A 20,562-nucleotide genomic window follows, 5' to 3' on the forward strand; every position below is an offset into this window, starting at 1 on the left:
TTTCTTTCAAGATTAGAATCTTTAAAATGTTCAAAGCAAATGTTTATTCTAGTCAGCCTCATAATAAAAGTCGTCTTAATCTAATTAATGTACCATCCATTCAAAGGCACACAATAGGCATGTTTTGGAAGTAGACAAACAAACCTACATTTCAGAATTGCCAGCTATCTTCCCAGCAGCAGCCTTCATTTATCTTGTCAACTAAAATAAATATTTAACGTCTCTTTCTTCATTCCTTTAAACAAACTACTATAAAAACTGGGAAATACGTATACCCTGAACACAATTGAAGAACATTCAAGTTGTCAGACTTCACAAAGCCAGGAAACCCCAACTTAAAGCTACTGGTCATTCGCCTTCATCTGTAGGCACACAGACGCCAGTGGGGAGGTTAATGAACCCAGCTTGTTTATAGGGTCGGTTACAACAGCACAGAAGGGCCTTCCCTGATAATTTCCCAGAAGCCTCTGGAGCTGGGCTGTGATAACACAGTTTCGCCCGCTCTCTCCATCAACGGCAGGGAAACTATTTATTTTTTTTCTTTCTAATTAAGGTTTCCTGACTCACTGGGGAAAATATCAGCTTGGGGTCACCCATAAATTTAAAAAAGTCCACTCAGTAGGGCTCTTCTGTTTTTTAGAGAAGAGGGAAATGTCAAAGGGCTTAACTCACCAGATTTGAGAAATGAGAATAGAGGTCCCTTTTCAATAATAAAGTGGAAAAAGAAACAGATCAAGGATGAAGTTAGGGAGGGAGCTGTAGACACAGGCAACCAGAAGACAGAGAAAGAAGGAAGACAGAAAAAAAGAAAACAAAATATAGAGGAAAAAGCATTGTTAAATTCTGAAATTAATATTATCCCAAGTAAATATGTGGGTCGGACCACTGGAGTCTGGATTTCTGAGTTAGATACGCCTTCGTAATGTAAAATGACACTTAGTCATGGCTCTTCAATTGCTCTTTACCCTTAAAAATGTTCAGAGGCTCTTTTCAACATGGACTACCTGTGGACGAGTGCTAGGAAGAAAATTATCCTCTTGGCTGCAGTGTCAGTGGCAGCATCTCAGATGAAGAAGAAATCCAAGGAGGCCAAAGACGGCTTGCTTTTCTTCCCAGTGACACTGCCTCGTACCCGTCCATGTGGGACCTGGCAGCAAGCTCCCTGACTTCAGATACCCTTGCCTGGAGTCAAACAAGGTCTGGCTGCAGTTTCTGCCCTGGTCCCCACAGGAGTTATGGATTCGCTAGGTCAATTGTTCATGTAAACAAGATGGTTAGAATATTTAAACTACTTAAGAGGATAAACCACCTGCTTGTTTTCCAAAGAGTGCATTTGTTAATAAACCATACTTCCGTTAAGGGTCTGCTTTCTTCCCTTCCACCCTCAGGCAATGGCCTCTCCTAGGCAACACTTGATTCGCCTCATTCTGGTTTCTATACGTGCTTAGGAACTTTGAAATTTCATTTCCTTAGTAATGTCCAGACTAGTCACTAACTCAGATTTCAATATATTCACTAACTCTGTTGCAATATATTTTTATCCAGATTTTGCTTGTTTTAAATAACATTACTTAAGCCTTGTGTTTTCCTCAAATATTACATGGTTATGTGAAATCTATACAACCGGCTCTATAGTTAATGGATAATCAGTTTCCACTGTGTCAGTGTGATGTGTTACGGGTGGGGTGAATTTATTCATAGGCAGGTTGCCCTGGCTCAGTCCTGGCTTGACCCTGCTCTGCGTGCCACTTTTTTTGTAGATAAAGAATCACCATAAATTTATTCCACAGAATTTGAAATGCAGGCATCTTAGCTTATTAAACTTCTATTATTACACCCTATGCTGTCCTAATTCAATGACAAAGCAGGGTTGCTCTCAAATCCTACTTGTAAAGATTACGTGACCTTCTTTGTTAATTTAAAATTTTTACTGCAACTTTGATGCCTTTTCCCCCTCAGTAATACAGATCCTATTCACATAATTTGCCTTTATAATTTGTTTCTAAGATACAGGAAGACTCATAAAACTGACAAGATTTTTGTCCTGCGCTCCTTAATGGCTTGATTTCCTTCACAGTTATTCTCTTTTGCCAGAAGATGGCACCTCCATCTGAATTGAAGAATCATCCAATTTTAAAGTTAAACTATTTGGGAACAAATTTTGTCTGCCTTTTGAGTGAATGGGATGCTCTATTATGTACTGTTCACTGTGGTTTCATTAAGTTGCTTGTGTCTCAAACTCTAAACTCTTAGTGCTCAGGAACCAACTCTTTTACTTCTTTGATATAAAAGTCTCTGGCACAGGGTTAGATACATAGCAGATGCTCGATAAATAACAGTTCATTAATTGGTTACTCAGTATTTTAGAAAACAGAGTATATAAATGGAGGTGAGATTATTAATTACACTGGTAACTGGGACATTTTTCTTCTTTAACCTTGCTACTCAACTCAACTCTCCCTGTTGGGAGCAGTCAGCCATATACCAAATATGACTGACACATAAATTGTTATAGAATTTGCTTTTTAAAATATTCACCGTACTTCAGATAATTTATACAGGACTTAATAGGGTCTTCTGACCCTTTATTAAAAGGAGCAGGACAAATGCATTTTGAACCATCTGCGTTCCTTCTTTCAGTTTCAGAGTTTCAGAACAATAGGTGGTTTCAGGTAAGCTGATTTTGGAAACCTGAGAGTTAAACACAAGATTTGAGTCATTTTTTCTCTTCTTTCTGTTTTATTTCTTTTCCCCTTTTCCTCTTTGTTCTCCCTTCTTTTTTTCTCCACGATCCTTTTCTTTCTTTTTTGTTTGTTTGTTTGTTTGATTATGTTTGTGGTCTCAATACATCTAAGGAAAAGCACAAAACAGCCTCAAAATTTTGGAATTGCCTTATATTTTCATCAGATTTTTTCTAATTTTCCTTATGGGAAAATAATTTGCTTTGTGGGAAATCATAGCCCTTAAGGTGTGTCAGATATCATTAAATCTAGTGAATTCCATTATTAAAATGGAAATTCCCCCATTAGCTATTATATGCAAGTGTTGGTTTTTGAAACATTGACCTCAGAAGGGTATTAAAAAGAATATGTTGGAGAGGAATAGAGAGAGAAAGAGGGAGGGAGGGGGGCAGAGAGAGAGAGAGAGAGAGAGAGAGATAAGATGCATATGCTTTCTCCCATCCCAATACAAACAATGAAAACAAAAGAAGCTACCAACACTAAAAATTCCCAGTTCTCATCAAAATAATCGAGAAATAACACTTAGGGATTAAGGACTTAAAATAGTCACTTTATAAACTGTCTAAGCCACGCCTGTGCCCTTGTGAACTAATCTGCTAAGCGGTTAAACACAACTTCTGCGTGGTGCAGCATTCTATGTATTCAAATACCTCTGCATTCATCTCCCCAGCACCACTGAATTCAGAATTTAGGCCATGGAACTAGGTGTCTTGAAAGGCAAGGTTTTGCTGAAAGTTCAATGTATCTAGCTGAACTTACAGGCAATATCCCCTTCCACACTCTGAGTCACAAAGCCCTAAATCACAGGTTCCTTCAAGCCAGTATGGACTCTGGCCACCATCCCTGAACCCAACTAAACACTCAGTGCAGGGTCACTCTCCTTTCTGTGTCCCTTGCCTCTTTAACCACTCTAAGGCCCCCAATTCCTTGTATGTTTTTCCCCTCCTCTTTTATCCAAAGGTTAGTTGCTTTCAGGAAATAACCTGAAACATTCAAAATAAGGTACTGAATGAAGGATAACTTCGAGTTACCCTTTCCAGAGGATTCCCCCCCTTTACTTTAACAGGGAGCAAAGTCTTAAGCTTAAATATAAATCCCTCTTTTCTGTTATCTAGGGAATGACAAGTTATTTTCTAGGATCCCAGTAGGGTTTTTTTCAGTGCGTGTGAGGTCACATTAGGGATGAATTTCACTCCCAGGGGCTACACGCAGCTTTCATCATTCATAGCACTAGAGCTGCTGCCAGGCTATATGGCTAACAGTTGGGAGCACCGGCTAACCTGGAAGCCAGAGAAGAGACACATGGGCTTTGCAGAGGTATTTCCCTTGTCATCTTGGAAGACTACGCAGAGGGGTACACCTTACAAAACTGTCTTCTGCCCAGAATGTTCATGTGCATACAAAGACTGCATCTGATAAATAACCTTACACACAACATGGATTTCTCTGGTGTCTGCCTTTGGAGCAATCTTCTCTCTAATCATCATCATCATTACAATAATAACAGTACTAACGACTGTAATTAATGATGACTGTGTCAGTTCCAGGACGAAGGGCTTCCTATGTGACATTTTCTCCCTATGAGGTTAAAGCGCTTATTTCTACTTATATAACCACTCACTACCTCCAACAGCCTTGAGTGCTGGCACTATGGTGGTTAGAACTGGGAAACAGGAATGACACAAGGGCACTTTTATAAAAATTCTTCAATTGCGTCTGCAGTGGTGGCCAATTCTAAGAAGGGGCACCAGCCAACATCAGGTCAGTCTAGAATCAGGGGAGGGAAACTCAGCCTAGCCTGGAAAGTTAGGCCCCACCCATGAAGAAACCCAGATACCCCAGGGATGTCCAGTGGATGAGAGAAAGGTGGGTGGGCCTAGGGAAGGCTGAGGGGTCTGGTGGCTGGCTAGGAAGGCAAGGCAGTTTCTTCCTGGTGGTCTCTTCTTGCAGGCCCCAAGCCACTACGTGCCTCCAGAAGTGATCTCGGCCCCTTGGGTTTAGTGGGGAGACTTACTTCGGGGGAGGGCAAGGACAGGGAGTAAGACATAAGCAGTAAAAAGCTTCACACCAGGTATGGTGTTCATGGTTTTCAAAGTGCTTTTATAGCCATGATCTCATTTGACAATGATCCTGAGAAACAGGCTGAGAAAGTATTATCATCTCCATTTTAACCAGGGGAAGCTGAGACCTCAGGGTTTTTTGAGAAACCAAAGGGGAGTAGTTGAGTAGCAAAGAGTTACCGCAAAAACTGTGCCACTGGAAGAAAATGGCGGCTCTGGAGACTGCAGGAAGCTGAGGCCAGGCTGAGAGATCTCCGCCCTGACGGGCGTGTCTGGGGATACACTGATCAGCAGGTCACAGCGGCATTCACTTCAGCCAGGCCTATTTCCACCTCACCTCGACCTAAGAACTAGAGCTGACATGGCTCACACATGCCATGTTTTCGGTGCTCTTTTGACAACTTTAAGAAAGAAACCCTTGAGGGTGAGAATACTTACACAGAACATTTCCTATTGGATTCGAACCTAGGCCGTCTTGCCCCAGAGTCGATGCTCTTAACCACTCCACTCTCCCCTAAGAGAATTTCCACTTGGGCTCAGCGCCGAGGGTTAGAGTCTGGCCTAGCTTCCTTCAGCAACATGCCTTCAAAACGAGGCTGGGCAGCGGCCAGAATGCAGATGACACAGGAGGAGCAAAGACTGAGGGAGGAGCTCAGTAATGGCAGACAACGCACGGCAGTGAGAACACGTGGAAGCCAGAAGCCGGACGCCCAGCTGGCCTCTGAATTGGGAATGCTGATGGACCTCTCTTGACAGTCATCTCCTGGGGACGAGGACTGGCCTGGAAATCTCCTCAGGAGTCTGACACATACGTGGAGGAACATGTACACACCCCAGTGATCAAAAATGACAACAGAGTCTCACACCAGAACAGCTCTGCAGTCAGACGGTGTGGCTGCCTCAGTGGGGAACCACCCAATATGATATTCAGAACACCTTAGCTGCACAGATGGAATGAAACAGTGACACAGGCCCACAAGCTTGCACCCCGCAATGCAACACTTATGCCCCAGACCCACACCGATACCCACAAGCACAACTACTGTCTCCCTCCCAGGCCCTTACCTGTCATCGCAGTAGGTGAACTTCATGTCCATACTGTGGCGGCTCAGGAAGGTCTTGCTGTCCAGGGGGATGTCCATGTGGGACGGGTGCTGGATGGGCTCACACATGATGACGAGGCAGGAGAGCAGGGGCTCCTTGTAGCCACAGAGACTGCTGTGAGGGGGGCAGTTGTTGTAGACCTTCAGCTGGCCAGTGCAGTGTAAGACCTGAAGAGCAGCCATGGAGTGTCAGATGTGGGGCCGAGCGCATGGGGTGGGGGCATATCGGGGGCTCCAACCCACGCCTGACGCAGTCCTACCTTCCAGGTGGCTGACTTGAGGTTGACAGTCCGGCCTCTGTTGGTGACCGTGCACTTCATCCTCATGAAGAAGTCCCTCTCTGTGGACATGTCTTTGCTTTTCTTCCCAAAACCAGAGCCTGGATGGAGAACAGCGGAGAGAATCAGCAGAATTTAGTTTTTCACTTATATTCAGAAGAGGGACCCAGTGCAGTGTTTTCTGGGCAACACACTGTTTGTACTTCCCAAGTATCTGCTGTCTTAGCACCTGTAGCCTGCCATGAATGCAAAGTAGCATCTTGGCATATGGACTAAAGCTTTCTCATCTCCAGCTTGTCCCCCCAACTGGAGTATAAGCACCTGAGGAGTAGGACGATTCCACTCTTTTATGTCCACTGCACCTGCCACGTGGTCAGAGCTCCCTTCAGAGCAGCAAGGTAGTGAGTGACTATTAGCCATAATCTCAGCAAACCTCTGCTGGGGCAGCCCCAGGTTTCCTAAGAGGAATTTCCAAAGGACAGTCTGGGCGAGACCACAATTATCCAAGGGGACAAGCCTCTCAGATTAGAACTGTCCCTCAGACATGACTGTCTTCTTCATTCGTGTCCCGCAGAAACTGGAACCTTCCTGTGCTCTATTTTCAACTAGCAATAGCTGCAATCAGGATAATGTACTATCAGCCTTTTCCCTAAAGTGACATACGAGTATGTCAAGCTCAAGAGACACCTCTGGTCCAAACCTCCTGGGATTTGTTGAGCAAGTCCACTCCAAAGATGAACTCAACATGGATCATATCCTTTCTCAGCCAGAATGAAATAAATCACCAAGACAAACAATACAGCTTCCTTCCTTATAGTCTCCACATAGCTTGCCCATTCAGAACTTTCTCCACTTTCTGTCAAGCAAACTGGTGAATGCAGTATGCGTCATCTGAGCACCCTTATCCATGTCTAAATTCTGCCTAATCCACTGTCCCCATCCTGGGCCTCCCAAGTACATGCCTACCACCTGTCTAGCATCACAGAACAATCCAGAGCCTTGTTTCAAATACTCACACCCCTCCCTCCAGGCATGGCCACCAGCCTCTGCACCTAAACCTCCAGAGGGCTGGGATTTATTTGATTGACATATCCCCAAAGATCTGTGTGACCAGTGGATTGTGTCACCTTTGAATCTATCTTAACCTTAGGAGAGCCCACTAAGTAATGGACCAAATGGTGAATCTGCTTTCTTTTTAAGAAAGAATATTCCTCCATCATGATAATAAAACCATGACTCCCAGACTTACGTTTCTTACAATTTTAATTTTCATAGTTGGGGTTTGCATATCATGAGATATTCTCGTAATCTCATACGAGATTGGACCCACTACCTCTTGGACCAGCTCTGGTGTTGGGGATGCGTGTGGCTGTGGCTTAGGTTGTTATTATTGTGGCCTCCTAACTTGCTAGCCTCTGGATTCTTGCCATTCTGCCATTCGATTAATCTTTCTAAACACAGTTCCAATCAGATTACTCCACTCCTGCTCAAAACCCTTCAATCGCTCCCCTCTGTCTACAGGATAAAGTTCGAGGACCTCCACCCGGCCTTCAAAGGCTTCCACAATCTGCCTCCTGACCTTATCTTCCTCCAGGTGCTCACACTAACCCTTTGCTTCCAGATCATGAGTCCACTCAGGCCGGCACCTTCAATAAGCATTTGCTTGCTGATTCATTGAGTTTGATACCAAGTTCACGAGAACCAAGAGACCTAAAGTTCTGCTCAGATAGAGTACTATCATGCTGTGAATCATGGCACTTGAGAGCTGGAAGGTCCTAGACTTTGCCTGGTCCAATACCATCAATTTGAAATGAAAGACTCCAAGGAACAGAGCAATGAAGTGACTTGCTTCAGGTCACATGTTCAGACCGCGACTAAGGTCAGTCTGAGAATGAGAACCCAAGGACCGAAGGGTTTCTGGAGTAGAGAAGATATAAGAGACTCTGGTTTCTTCAGGCTTCAAGCACCTGCTTTAGAAAGCGATTCAGAAAGTCTGGTAGCTCCTTCCCCGCAGAACCAGACAGGACTTTCTCTGCAGCACAGCTCAGGTATTGAACAGCCCATGCAGTTGCTCTCCAGACTGGACTCTAGGAGCTAGGTGGCCCGAGGCCTTCAGGGGGGAGAAAAGAGGCGCTGCACGAGAAGTCAGTGGGCGGGATGGGGTGGGTTTAAGTCTGCATTTTGCAGGCTCAGACTGCAGGCTCGGTCTGTAACAAGGGTGGAAGTGGGCCAAGAAAGTGTCTGCTCTTGCGATGTGTACAGTAACAGTATCCAAACCTTGCAGGCTTAGTATCATGGCTTCTGTTATTCAGGTTGGACAAGCATACACCCATGGCAGTGACAGGTGAAGGATGTTAAAGGGGATGTTTAGACATGGGCATAATCTTCCCAGGACAGTGATTGAATCTCAGGTTCAGAAGGGATCGTTAAAGTCACTGAGCCCCACTTCCGCCCAAAGCCTCAGTCCTCTTATAGTATCCCCATTCATCCCTTTCCTTGATTGAATGTCCCCAGTTACATGAGATGAACCAGAAACTTCAGTTGTCATTGCACAGTGTTTTCTGTTTGTATGGGCCTCCCATCCATCAGTATTTAATGGATGCCCCCACAGCTAGAGTACTGTACACTAGACCTTTAAATTTCTTTCCATCAAAAACTACCTGTCCTATTATCTCCACTAGGGGACCAAATTTAGTTCTTGGCTCCTGGAGTAGCTAGTCTCCAAAGGTTGGCCCCAATGGGCCACTCCTCTTGATATTCATGGCCTGTGTAGTTCCTTCCACACTGATTTGAGGCTGGCCTGTAACTCGCTTTAACTAACAGAGTGGGGCAGAGTGACGCTGCGCCAGTTTCTGGACTAAGCCTTGGGAAGGCCTAGCAGCTTCCACTTTTGGGAACCCTGAGCTGCCATGTAAGAAGTCTGGCTACCTTGGAGATCCCAGGTGAAGAGAGAGAGGCTCTGAGACTCCATGGAGTGAGACAGAGGTCCAACTGTCCAGTATCCCAGCTGGCCCCAGCCTCCAGACACAAGGTCCCAGAGATGTGGGTAAGCATCTTGGTCATCCCACCTAGCCCGGTCCCCAGATAATGGCAGCCCAGATGACATGACATGGAACAAAAGAACCACTCACAGAACCTACAGAATTGTGAGAGGTAATAAAATGACTGCTTAAACCACTACATTCTGGGTGGTTTGTTACATAGCAATAGACAGCTGCAACAGTTCCCATGAACACTTTGGTACAGATGAGTTGACCGGTTTGGGTGGCATTATTTGGCAGAGGTGCTGAACTCTCTGGTGATGAAACCTCCTGGAGACAGTGTCCTAACCCCATGGAGTGCCCTAATAGTGTGATACCAGGCACCGTGCAGGGCCAGAGGACATGTTTCTGAGTACTCAGACCTTTCAGGGCCCTCGATCTCATCTCAGAGGCTCTGCTGGATTTTTTTTTTTTTTTTTTTTGGATGTCAGTTTTTCCTGGATGATATTCATGATCCATCTCTCCTACATTCATGTGCAAAGAGAATACAGGTGCCCTACCAGGTGGCACCAGAAGGAAGGAAACCCAAGAACACGTTACCATTTTTGAGACTCAGATTCTCACGGATCTCCTCGTGGTCACAGGGATGAGTAAAGTCAAAGATACTATGTCCCGTTAGCTCCACCTGTTTCAAAAACAAGGTCGGGCTTCATTAGTCCTAGATTGAGTGATAAGGAGGAGACTGAATCAGTTCTTCTCACATTCTCAATCTAGTGTTAGGTCCCCAGACATAGGGATGTAACTGAGGGCTGCTGTTGGTGACAGAAACTTCATTCACAAGGGTGGGCCTATTAATCTAGTCAGCAGAGCTGTCCACCAGGATGGCCATCGGCAATGCCAAACTCAATGCCAGGGAGTGGAAGTGGCCTGAGATCAGAGAGGGGGCCGGTGGGTACGTGCGGGGAGAGGTCAGGAGGGATGGTACCAGAGTCTTCCACTAATTTCTACCCCCAAACGGGAACATGTTCCCTTTCTGAAAGAGCCAGAGGAGGGTGTCACCTGTGTGAGTCCCAAGAACTTGCTGATGTTTTCCGACAGAAAGATCATGTCGCCATCTTGAGTCACCACGGCAATGAAACCCTCCAAGGCTTTCAGGTACAGGTTGTCCATCTGCTGGTCAGCCTCGGCTTCAGACTCGTTTTCAGAGCAAACTGGAAAGAGAGGGGGATGGGACGGCTTGTATGAATGTGGTGTTAAAACACATGACTGGCATAGGCGGATCTCTGCCAGGGATGGTACAAATCCCTGGACTTTTCTGGAAATGCACACTGCCAACCATCTAAGAGTCTGCCACATGCCCAAGCAGTGGGCATGGGAAGAGCTCACAGGATCAGTAAATGTGCCAGAGTCACAGATGCTATCTGCAGAGGAATAGAGCAGGCCCAGGCAGGACAGGCCAGCCCAAGAGATGGGCTGTGCAGACTAGTGTACCGAGGCTTTCCCTGGTTTGCTAAAATGTTGGAACAAAAGGAGGGAAATTCTTTCCTCTTCACACCCTGGTTCTGGTGGCCAGCCTGTGGGAGGGGAGACCCTCTCGGAATGTCCTTATACCACACACCCACCCTTGATTCCGGCTTAGGGTGACTGCCAACTAACTAGTCAGCTGAGCTGATGATAATGAGCTGAAGCCCAGGTGTGGGTGACGCCTCTGACAATGTTAGGGCTCTCACTTAACGTCTACACTTAAACAGAGGCTTTAGGAGAGACAATGATTGAAAACTCAGTGCTTTCAGCGTGCACCAGAACCATGTGGAGGGTTTGCTAAGACAAGGATTTCTGGGCTCAGGACTGCTGTATAATTCGCGGGGCTCAGTGCAAAGTAAAAATGTGGGACCTCTTGTTGAAAAATGAAACCAGGCCAAGGGCCCTTCTAAATGTGGCGCCTTGCAGGTCGGTATAAGTCACACACTCAGGAAGCTGGCCCGGGATCGGCCTGTCTGCAGAGGTCCTAACTAGGGAGGGCTCAACTGGGGGCTGAGAATGTGCATTTTCAACACGTTCCTAGCGTTGATGTCAGCGCTACTGGCCCTAGGACCACAGATGGAGAAGAACCACTGTAACTCAAGGTCCTGGAAATGACCCCAATGCTGGGAAAATCAGCGTATTTTGGCAGGTGGTGACCTATCTGGGGGATGGGTGAGGAGAGGTTTTTCAGCACCATTTAAATCACACCAGATAGGTGACCACCTTCTCCAGACAGCAGAGGCCAGCCCTGTGATTTCTGGCCTATGAAGATTTTTTTTCTCTTCCATTTCTTTGATCTCAGTGGCAACACTGACTTTAAAATCTGGAGTAATCCCAAGACAACCTTATTTGGGTTAACTAGGCCCAGAGGAAATAGTTCTGCTTAAAATTTCCTGTTTTTAACAGTTCTGACACAGCGAAGCTGGTTTCCATCCATGCCCAGTACACTTGCTTCCAGGAGGTGGCGAAATTGGCTACAGCAGCTGGCCAGCTGGCTTCTGGGAGGGAGGGAGAGGGGCGCTCGGGGGGCCACGAATGGAAACAGAACATCTTGGAACTGAAGTCACAATGGCTGGAGGGTCAGGAAGCTGGCGGGCTGGCCCCCAGGGACCCTGGGACAGCCAGGCCTCTTTCCTCTGTGGAACTATTTACTCCTGCGGCACCTGCTTATCCTGGGGGCTTCTGAATAGTCTGGCTAGCTCACTGTCAGCTTGGAGCGGAGGGTGAAAGCTGGGGGTGAAGGCAGCCTTTCCCACAAGGGGCCAGGGCTCCTGCACATCACCCCCCTGCTGAAGCTGCCCGGCCTTTCCCTGCGCTTGTCTGCACAGCACGCCCTCCCTGATGTATCATTAATCTCTGACTTAGCGTTAGGCACATGGAAAACTCACTCATTAGCTACCGTTATTATGCTCCTACAGTGTCTGCCGCGTGCTGAACGCAAAGCAGGAATCACGCCTCTGTGAACAAGTGTCACTTACTCTGTGCTCAGTCCTGTCCTAGGGAGAATCAGGGATACATACCAAAGGGTGTAAGAGCAATCCTTTCACCAGGACTCTACTGGTGGTAAAGACAAAGATAAACCACTGTAAAGTTACACAAGGGAGAGAAATCTTTGGTGCCCAATAAAGAGGAGCCCACAGTAGGTGCTCAATAAGCCACCAAATGGGGGGTCTTTAAATCACCTTGGGTTCTCAGTCTCAGGTACTTGCCTCCCAGGACCTTTCAGGGTCTGACCTGAGAGACGAGGGGCAGGTCACCAAAATCAGAGGCACTCTGCTGAGAACGAGGCCTGCCCAGCCCCGGGAGCACAACAAGATTCTTTAATGCTAAAAATAGCCCTGTAAACAGGCTTTGATGACTCCCCACAGCCAGGATGTGCTCCGGCTGAGGTTTCGGAGCACTTTTTCCGGAGCACCGCTCATTTCCTTCAGGCAGCACCACCCTATGGGGTGGGACCCACTAGGCAGTGGGAACTAGGCATCTGGGGTGAGCAGGCAAGGGTGGCAGGGCAGACGCTCCTGACAGGGTCTCTGAGACCGGGCTGTCACACGATGCGGCTGCTGGTCAGGATGCATTTTTATTCCACCAAGGTCATTTTCCCTCTTTGTTTCCTATTCTGAGAAGTTCCAGGATTGCTTTGACTATTCTCAAGACCATTCTGCTGTGATCTTCCCGGTTCCGATGTGCCTGGCAGACAGTCGTCACTTAGTTTTGATCACAGGGGCTTTCCATTTAAACGGATTCCTCCCCTCACGCTCTCCCAGGGCCATAGATTCCCGCCACCCTCCCACCCCCTTCTTGGGTATACTGATTGCAAGAGCAGGGCCACTCAAACCATGAATAAATTATTTTTGGATCGCTTACTGGCTCATTAGCCATACCTTTAGACTCCACCATTACCAGGCAGTAGGCCTGGGCTCCCTCGCCTCTCTGGCAGAAAGTACTGTGGGTTACCCAACGTTGCAGGCATCCAAAGGGCCCTGAAAGTCCACCATTAGAGATTCATTCCTTTGTTCTCGACATAACTTCCTATCCTATCTTACCTCTCCGTATTGACCTTCGTAAGCTGTAGCACAGGGTGGAGGTAAGCTAAGAGAATAGTCTGAACAAGGTCAGTATCTCGAGAAGAGATTACACATTAGCAGCTCTTAGCAATTCACATCCTAGCACAAATCAGTTTATCAGCTCCTCTCCCAACAGGACAGAAAAAGACCTTGGTGTGGAGGTTGGGTGGGCCAAGGGGTTGGCCAGTAAAAACAGTAGGGGGTGAAAACTTAGGAAAGGCAGTCTGAAAGTGGCACCTAAGAAGGCATCAAAAACTATTATCTGCCTCCACTGTTTTCCCCGTTTGGTTCCACTTTCTCTGCCTGAAAAAGTCATGGTAGACATTTTAAAATCCTTTGCCCCACATTTTAATATCTTCCCTTTAGTAGTCTAGAGATCAGGAAAACATAATCTCTTATGAAGACCAATGTCTTCACTAAGCAAATGCCAATGAATCAATAATAAACCTGACATTTCTCTTCAGAAAACTTGCTTCACGTTAATCTCCAGCTCTTGTCTAAAATCAATTTGATTTCACCGCATGAGAGTGTGGGGAAGTAAAAAATCTGTTTTATGGTGAAAAGCCAATTTTGCATATTTACTGCTGTTTATTTTAACGCCCTTCGAATGCAGAAGTGACGCTCATTTGGTCTTGATTTGTGAGGCTCATCTTGAAAGAGGATTTAAGACAATCAAGTGGTATTTCCACAGATGTTCCCGTCAGAGTGTGTTCTGTTCTCGGCCCAGTGTGGAAGCTAATATCATAAAGCTATTGTTTCAGTTTGCTTCCTGTGATACGAATCTCAATTCGCAGCCCAGACTCCTAGCCTGAATTTCTTAGCGTTGAGGTTTCCTCTCCAACATTCCCACACAGAACAGCCTACTGTGAAAATCAAAGGGAAACGTGTTACTAAGTAAAGAAGAAACTTTTCTAAAGCAAAACCTGGTCTTTTTTAGCCTTTTGAACTCTGAGGTATGCAACCAGCTATTTCCTATTGTAAAATGAGCCAACATTAGTGCTCACCTTTGTTAGAAATGTTTCAATAATGAGTCTGTTTTGACTTGGAAAAGCTTGCAGAAGATAGTATACTTATTAAGTATGGTATTTATATATACTTAGTATAAATCAATTTACTTGTTCATAATAATTTTGATGTGTAAGCTATAACCTGTCGAGAGCTTAGTACGTGGCAGGCAAGAGTTAGATAAGGGCCTTTATGTCCATTATCTCCATCCTCAGACAGCATCCCAGGGTCAGTACTGTGATCCCCTTCGGGGAGATGAGGCAAGTCAAGCTCAAAGACAGTAGAGATTTTCACGAGGTGGCAGAGAAAGAAGGCAGCCAGACCGAGGTTCCAACACAGGAGCTACCTGCCCACAATTCTTACACTCCTTTGCACTGAGTCATATGTGTTGAAAAAGCAAAATATGATTAGAAAAGAAAAAGGTCCTGTCTCCCCTGCAATTCCTGGAAGACAATTTTAACAATTGGAAGAGAGGGTAGAGCAAGGGGCTGTTGAATGCCCTCTATCTCCTCCTCCCCCGGGGCGCTGCTTGTTTTATGAGAACTGCTCTCCAAGGACATTAGGACCAGATGGTCAAATGTAGACACTTTTTATCCTTTTCTGTCATTTCTTTCCTTGGGATAGAGAGGATCGGAGCTGACATGCTGAGGACGCTGGTTGGTCTGGGGCTGAGTCCAGCCAGCGGGCGGGCAGTTTGTGTCCACAGTTTGCAACAGCTCAGTGAGAATACATGATATCTCACTGTGGCCACTCTGGTCCTTTCTCCCTGGGCACGTCTGGCACACAGGGGATTCACATCAGGATACGTGCAAGCAGACATGCCCTGCAATTCATGGTTCCCTCAAAGCCAACCTCTGATCACTGAGGGAAGATTAGGCTTATGTGTGAGAGAGCATGGAAAACAGGCCATCCACCAAGAGAAAGGATAGGAACAACTCACTGAATGTGTGAGGACCACCTCCCTTCCCCCTAGGTGATCTCCATTTAACGTTGGTTGCCCTGCCTCCCCCTCCTCTTCCCCACCCGCCCTTGTCAGCATCCTCACCTGATCACGTGTGCACATTGCTCCTGCCCTCCTGTGTCTGTCTTTCCCACGGATCGAGATTCAAAAGGACTTGAGTTCCTGGTGTGCATTCACCACGTGCTAAATATGAGACTTTGGGCAACCTTAACTTTTCTGTGCCTCACTTTTCATCATCTGTGAAATATTCTGCAAGTCCAAATTCAATCAGAGAGGCATCTCAGGATTAATGTATTGTCTCTTTCGGGCTCTCTTTTAGTGGAGGAATGCGGGTGGTGATGGAAGGAAGCAGTGATTAACCCAAAGGAATTAATGTTTGAGTTAAATTGTAAGTACCACAGCAAGGAAGTTTCTGGATGTGGGGAAAGGGTCTTCATCTAGTCCCTAAATCCTCCACTGCCTACCCTGTGTATACATAAAGGTGTACCAGACACTGCCCTCACCTATCCAGGAAAACGAGCCTCTTTAAAAGAAAGAGGTACACATGTACCCTGAGATGGCATCGCCAGGCTTTTCTCACGCTTCAGCCCGTTGTTCCCTCTTTCGATAGCATGTAGGATGATGAATCTGCTGCTGCTTTGCATTATTTCTTTGAAAGTATTTATAGAGCACGCCTTTGCCCTTGGTTCTCCCCGTCCTGTCTGCTCCTTTCCAAGCCTCTTTAGACTTGCAGTACAGGGTTAGCCCTCCAACCCTTGGACTCACTGAGCTGTCATCCTATTTTCTGAGTCTTTCCCCCATATCCTTCCTGTGCTCCAGGGCCCAGAATAGCACATGCCGGTCTGGCCTCCCAGCCTCACACTGGATTCCCTCTGCTCAGGGTTTCTTTCCCAGAATAGCCACTTCATAACAGGATGGCAGAATCCACCCAGCTCCAAGGCACCGGGTTCACTCACAAAAACTATAAACCAACCGCAAAAGAGCCTTCCCCTACCTGCCTCCCTCACACTCACTATCTCGGATGCCACCCAACCAGTGGGGAGGGACACTACCCACTGCCCAATTTCCTTCCAAAACTGACGGATTAAATAGGACTGTCACATAGGATCCAAAACTGGAAAATTCAGGCCACCTCTTTCTGGCCAGGACTAACAGGAAATGGTTTTTTTGAAGAATGTAAACTCCGAGGAAAAAAAACAACAGAAAAACTTTTGTGAACTTGAGACTTGCCGAGATACCAGGGAGGGTGAGAATGAGTTGACTCGGTGTGGAGGTTGTTATCCATCAAAGACTCACCAGTGCGAATATGTGTGGTGTGTCAGGTGCTTGCAGACATCATCTCGGTTAATTTTCACAGACACCCTGTACAGTAAGTATTTTTAACCCCTTTTTATAGATGAGGACACCAAGAGCAGAGGCACCAAATAATTTGCCTGGAATACTGGCTAGTAAGAGGGTAAAGATCCTATGGGCACACGTCTGCCCTTTTGGAGAAGGCAGCTCACCGAGAAGTACTAAAACACTTCTTAGGGAGTCAATCTAGAGTGGGTGTGGGTCTTACAGCCAGATGGAAAGGCTACGGGAGGCCAGCAAAGGCTGCTCTTGTGCTCCTCTCTCTCCTCTTCAGCTTCTAGGTACCCAGGTGCTTCCTTGGTCCTGTCCTTGCCCTTCATCCCACGGCTGTATTCATTGTAAAGGTCATTGCTGGGAAGGAGATGTGCAACACGAAGGAATAAAGCACCAATGACGAAGGAATAAAGCACCAATGACAGTGTTTCTGTGGGCGGAAGTTTTGCAGAGTGGGGACTGCTGAGCGGGGAGACCTTCCCAGTGGCCTTCTAACTCTCGCAGCACAGATCCTCCTGTGTGGAGGGACACACTGGCAAGGCTGCTACCAGGGCCAGCCTGGGGGGCCTCCCAGCCTCACCTGAGGACAGGAGCTTGTGTGTTCGCAGGAAGCTGATAGCCAGCCGCATGATGGAGGCTTTGTCCAGGTGGGAGCTCACGCTGTGAGGCAGGGGCAGCTCGTGGGCCAGCTCATAGAAGACCTCCGTCTCCTTGCTTCGCCGGCACCTTGCTGCATCCCGGGACTTCTCCTTCCTTCTCTCGGAGCTGCTCCTAAATTGAGAGAGAAGAGGTTAGTCCCTGAAATATCACTGTCATCCTATCACATCCCTGATCAAGATGTCCCCAGGGCCCCCCAAACCACGGTACAGCCAAACTGTCCCACTGAACCTCTCTGGGCTCACACCCGTCGTCGGAGCCACACACCACCTGCTTTCTATTGTCAGTTGCATGTTTCTGTCTTCTTAACCACCTTCCTCCTCCTGTAGGTCCACGGTGTCCAGGACAGGGCTTCACATGGCTTAAGCAGACTTGACAATTAAATTCATCCACTGGCAATGCCGTGGACCTGGCCCTGGGTTATCTGGGCACTGAAGTGAAGGTGCAGTGATGGGGAGGCAAGTGTGAAGAACTATGGCCAGTGACCCAAGCGGCTGTGTCAAAGGCTCTGGAATACAAGATGAAAACTGTTTCAAGGTCCTCTTTCTAGGTAAAAGGCACTTAGGAAAAATTAAGTCCAGTACTGAACCTTAGATCCCATTTTGTATCGGAGTGATTTCCATGGTAAAAATCGAAAATGCCATGAAAACCCGAAAAGAACAGTCCGCCACTCCATTAGGTGAGTGACCCCAAGTGCACACCTAGCAAAGGTTACAGAAGAGTGAGCACACACACGTTTTCTTTCTAATCCTGCCAGCCTAGGTTACCAGCCTGTTACTTTAGCTTCTTTAATTCTTACACTGCTGTTAGAAGTAATTATTATTATTCCTAACTTATAGATGAGGAAATAGGTTCACAGGGGCTAATCTACCTGCAGCCTCTTGGCAGGTAAATGGGGAAGTGGGGCAGGTGGGCCCCAGAATCCAGGCTCTTAGCCATGGATAACTCTCCTCTCTCTACACAAAAATGTTAACAGTTTCAGGATGGTGAGGTTATGGGGAGTTTATTTCTTCACACTTATCTGTATTTTCTTATATTTCTATAAATAACCTGTATTGTACAGTTAGTAAATGAGTTTGGTTTTTTTTGTATTTTTTTTTTTTAACCTGTCCAATGCCGTTCACGGCTCTCAAGGCCTCATCCAATCAGTCGCGGCTCCCTCTGTCCTCCCTCTGAGGTTTCGAAACCAGGGGCTGCTGCTCCTTTTGTTTGACTTTGGAGCCTGTTATCTAGACAGATAATCAGTATTTGGGGGTTCATGGAATGCTGCCATGCCTTTCAAACCCTTCAAGTTTTGGGGCAGAGGCACTGTTTTGCTTCCTTTTAAAAAATAGAACATCCAGCAATCTGAATGGATTAAGCACCATGTACTCAAACTGCGGAATGTCCAATAGCTGTTGATGGACAAGAAGGGCCTTCAGAAAAATTGTGAAATGGGTGAAATTGTTTTTCTTGTCCCATCTCTTTCTTCTGTTTTCTTTACCTAATCCTTGTTCCCTCGTCTCCCCCTGACTTCCAATTTCCAGAACTCTCCCCCTGCATCCCACCCATCTCCACCTTCTCAGACCTGCCCTGGGGATCATTTTGCTTTTGCACCAGACCGTTACTGACACTTTGTATGTTAGCCCCTCCCACTTGTGTTTTAGTCCTGACCTCCCACTGTGGAGCAAAAGCGGTTGTTCAAGGTTTGTAGGCATCCTGGCACAGGAAAGGAGGGTGGGAAGGGAACAGGACACCAAAACTTTACCCATCATGCCTGTGTGTCCTGAGAGCCAGGTAAAGGATAGCCAGTGTCTTTAAGATGTTATATGCCATCCTGCAGCACCAACCCTTGCACTCTCCGACACATGATCAATCTTCAGGGCATCTAGAGAAGCCATGCTGGGGTGAAAGAGATCCCCAGCACAGGCTGTGACATTAACGCCAATGTCTACATGAACAGAGTTTCCCTTTGCCACTGCCCCTTCCTTAGAGTGGAAGAGCAGACAAGACAGAGAGAACCAAGTGGGGGAAAGGCAGTCTGAAGTCGGTGCTCTGTCTGGCAATGGTATTTGACATTTGAGTCTTACTATGTTCCCTGGACAATGCAAACATTTATTGACACCTACTTTTGTGACTGGCATTGCACCAAGAACCCTACATTATATTACCTCATTATGATCCTCCTAACAACACATTATGGTAGGTATTGTGAACACAGTTTACACATGTGGAATCTGAGGCTCAGACGTAAAATGTAAGTTGCCCAAGATCACAAAGTGAACACCTGCATAAGCCCTTGAAGACTGTATAGTCAGTGAATAGACTCTTAGAATTCTTGAGACACATGGATGCACCCTGTTTAATTCCATTCTCATAAACTACATGTGAGATGGGCAAGACAGGCATTGCTGCTGTCCCCATTTCACAGATCTAGAAACTGAGGCCCAACCCAGTTAAGTGACTTACAAAGGGCAATCTAGCTAATTAGTGGTAGAGCTAAGGCTAGAACCCATCTCTTCGTAGGTCAATACACTTTCCATGGCTTAATGGTAGGAGACAGTGACGTTAGCAAGAAATAAAGAAAGAGCAACATCTTAACACTTAGAAAAAGATTGAGAATCTCACGCAGTCTCTTGGTTTTAAAGTCATGAGCTCCAATTTAGCTACCCTGTTTTTACAGTTGCACTCTGGGGACTAACACAACTTTAATTAGATTAGCTAGTTAAACTTGACACAGCCCAGAGATATCTGTCTAATGTTGACTTTTGGAAGAACAGACAAAAATGTGTAACACTGCCATGATTTAATTAGTAACACTGAAGAACAAGTATAATTAATGCTAAGTGTGAAGGTAAGACCTCCCTAAGTCCAACTGATGCATATACAATCTACTTCCTTACACAATTTATCACAAGTTAAATTTCTTAACAAATAGAACAGGGGACTGGAAGTTAGGAGAACTGATGTTTTAATATATTGGCTACCGGACTATGCAGATATCTGAGTTTGGACAAGAAAATACATTCTTTGTACCCTGATAGCCTCATCTGTAAAATGAGAGCGCTCTCATGTCTTAGTTGTCAGGATCAAACGAGACGAGTGTAAAAGGGTTGGAAGTCTAGGCATACCTCGCTTTATTGTACTCCACAGATGTTGCAGTTTTTTACAAAATGAAGGCAAGAACTTCTACCAGCAAAAAGATTGCAACTCACTTTTTTTGCGGTGTTTGTTGCTGTTTCTTTAATTTGTGCTAACGCCATTCTCTCCTACCATTGGGGTAGTCTGGAACCAAACCCACACTGTCTCCGAGGTATGCCTGTCCTAGAAAGAGGTCTACAAATGAAAACCATCACGACAGA

General features: G+C 46.2%; 1 protein-coding gene across 4 annotated transcripts in view; it reads right to left on the reverse strand.

Moving 5' to 3' along the window:
- EPAS1 (endothelial PAS domain protein 1) overlaps nt 1-20,562 on the reverse strand; it is an 81,194-nt gene that overhangs the window by 19,709 nt on the left and 40,923 nt on the right. For 3 of the 4 annotated variants that reach the window (XM_088796183.1, XM_088796181.1, XM_088796182.1), the window contains 6 exons: nt 17,492-17,729; nt 17,145-17,335; nt 10,223-10,374; nt 9,764-9,848; nt 6,165-6,283; nt 5,867-6,072 (listed from right to left, as the gene is read on the reverse strand). In XM_088796183.1, coding sequence (XP_088652309.1) covers nt 5,867-6,072; nt 6,165-6,283; nt 9,764-9,848; nt 10,223-10,374; nt 17,145-17,335; nt 17,492-17,514 — 776 coding nt within the window. In that variant the 5' untranslated portion in view covers nt 17,515-17,729. The remainder of the gene's footprint in view (nt 1-5,866; nt 6,073-6,164; nt 6,284-9,763; nt 9,849-10,222; nt 10,375-17,144; nt 17,336-17,491; nt 17,730-20,562) is intronic. The other variant, XM_019748604.3, reaches the window with a different exon arrangement.

This window comes from Rhinolophus sinicus, chromosome 2, assembly GCF_057876585.1.
Source record: "Rhinolophus sinicus isolate RSI-liver-muscle chromosome 2, RSI-T2T, whole genome shotgun sequence".
Lineage (NCBI taxonomy): Eukaryota > Metazoa > Chordata > Mammalia > Chiroptera > Rhinolophidae > Rhinolophus > Rhinolophus sinicus.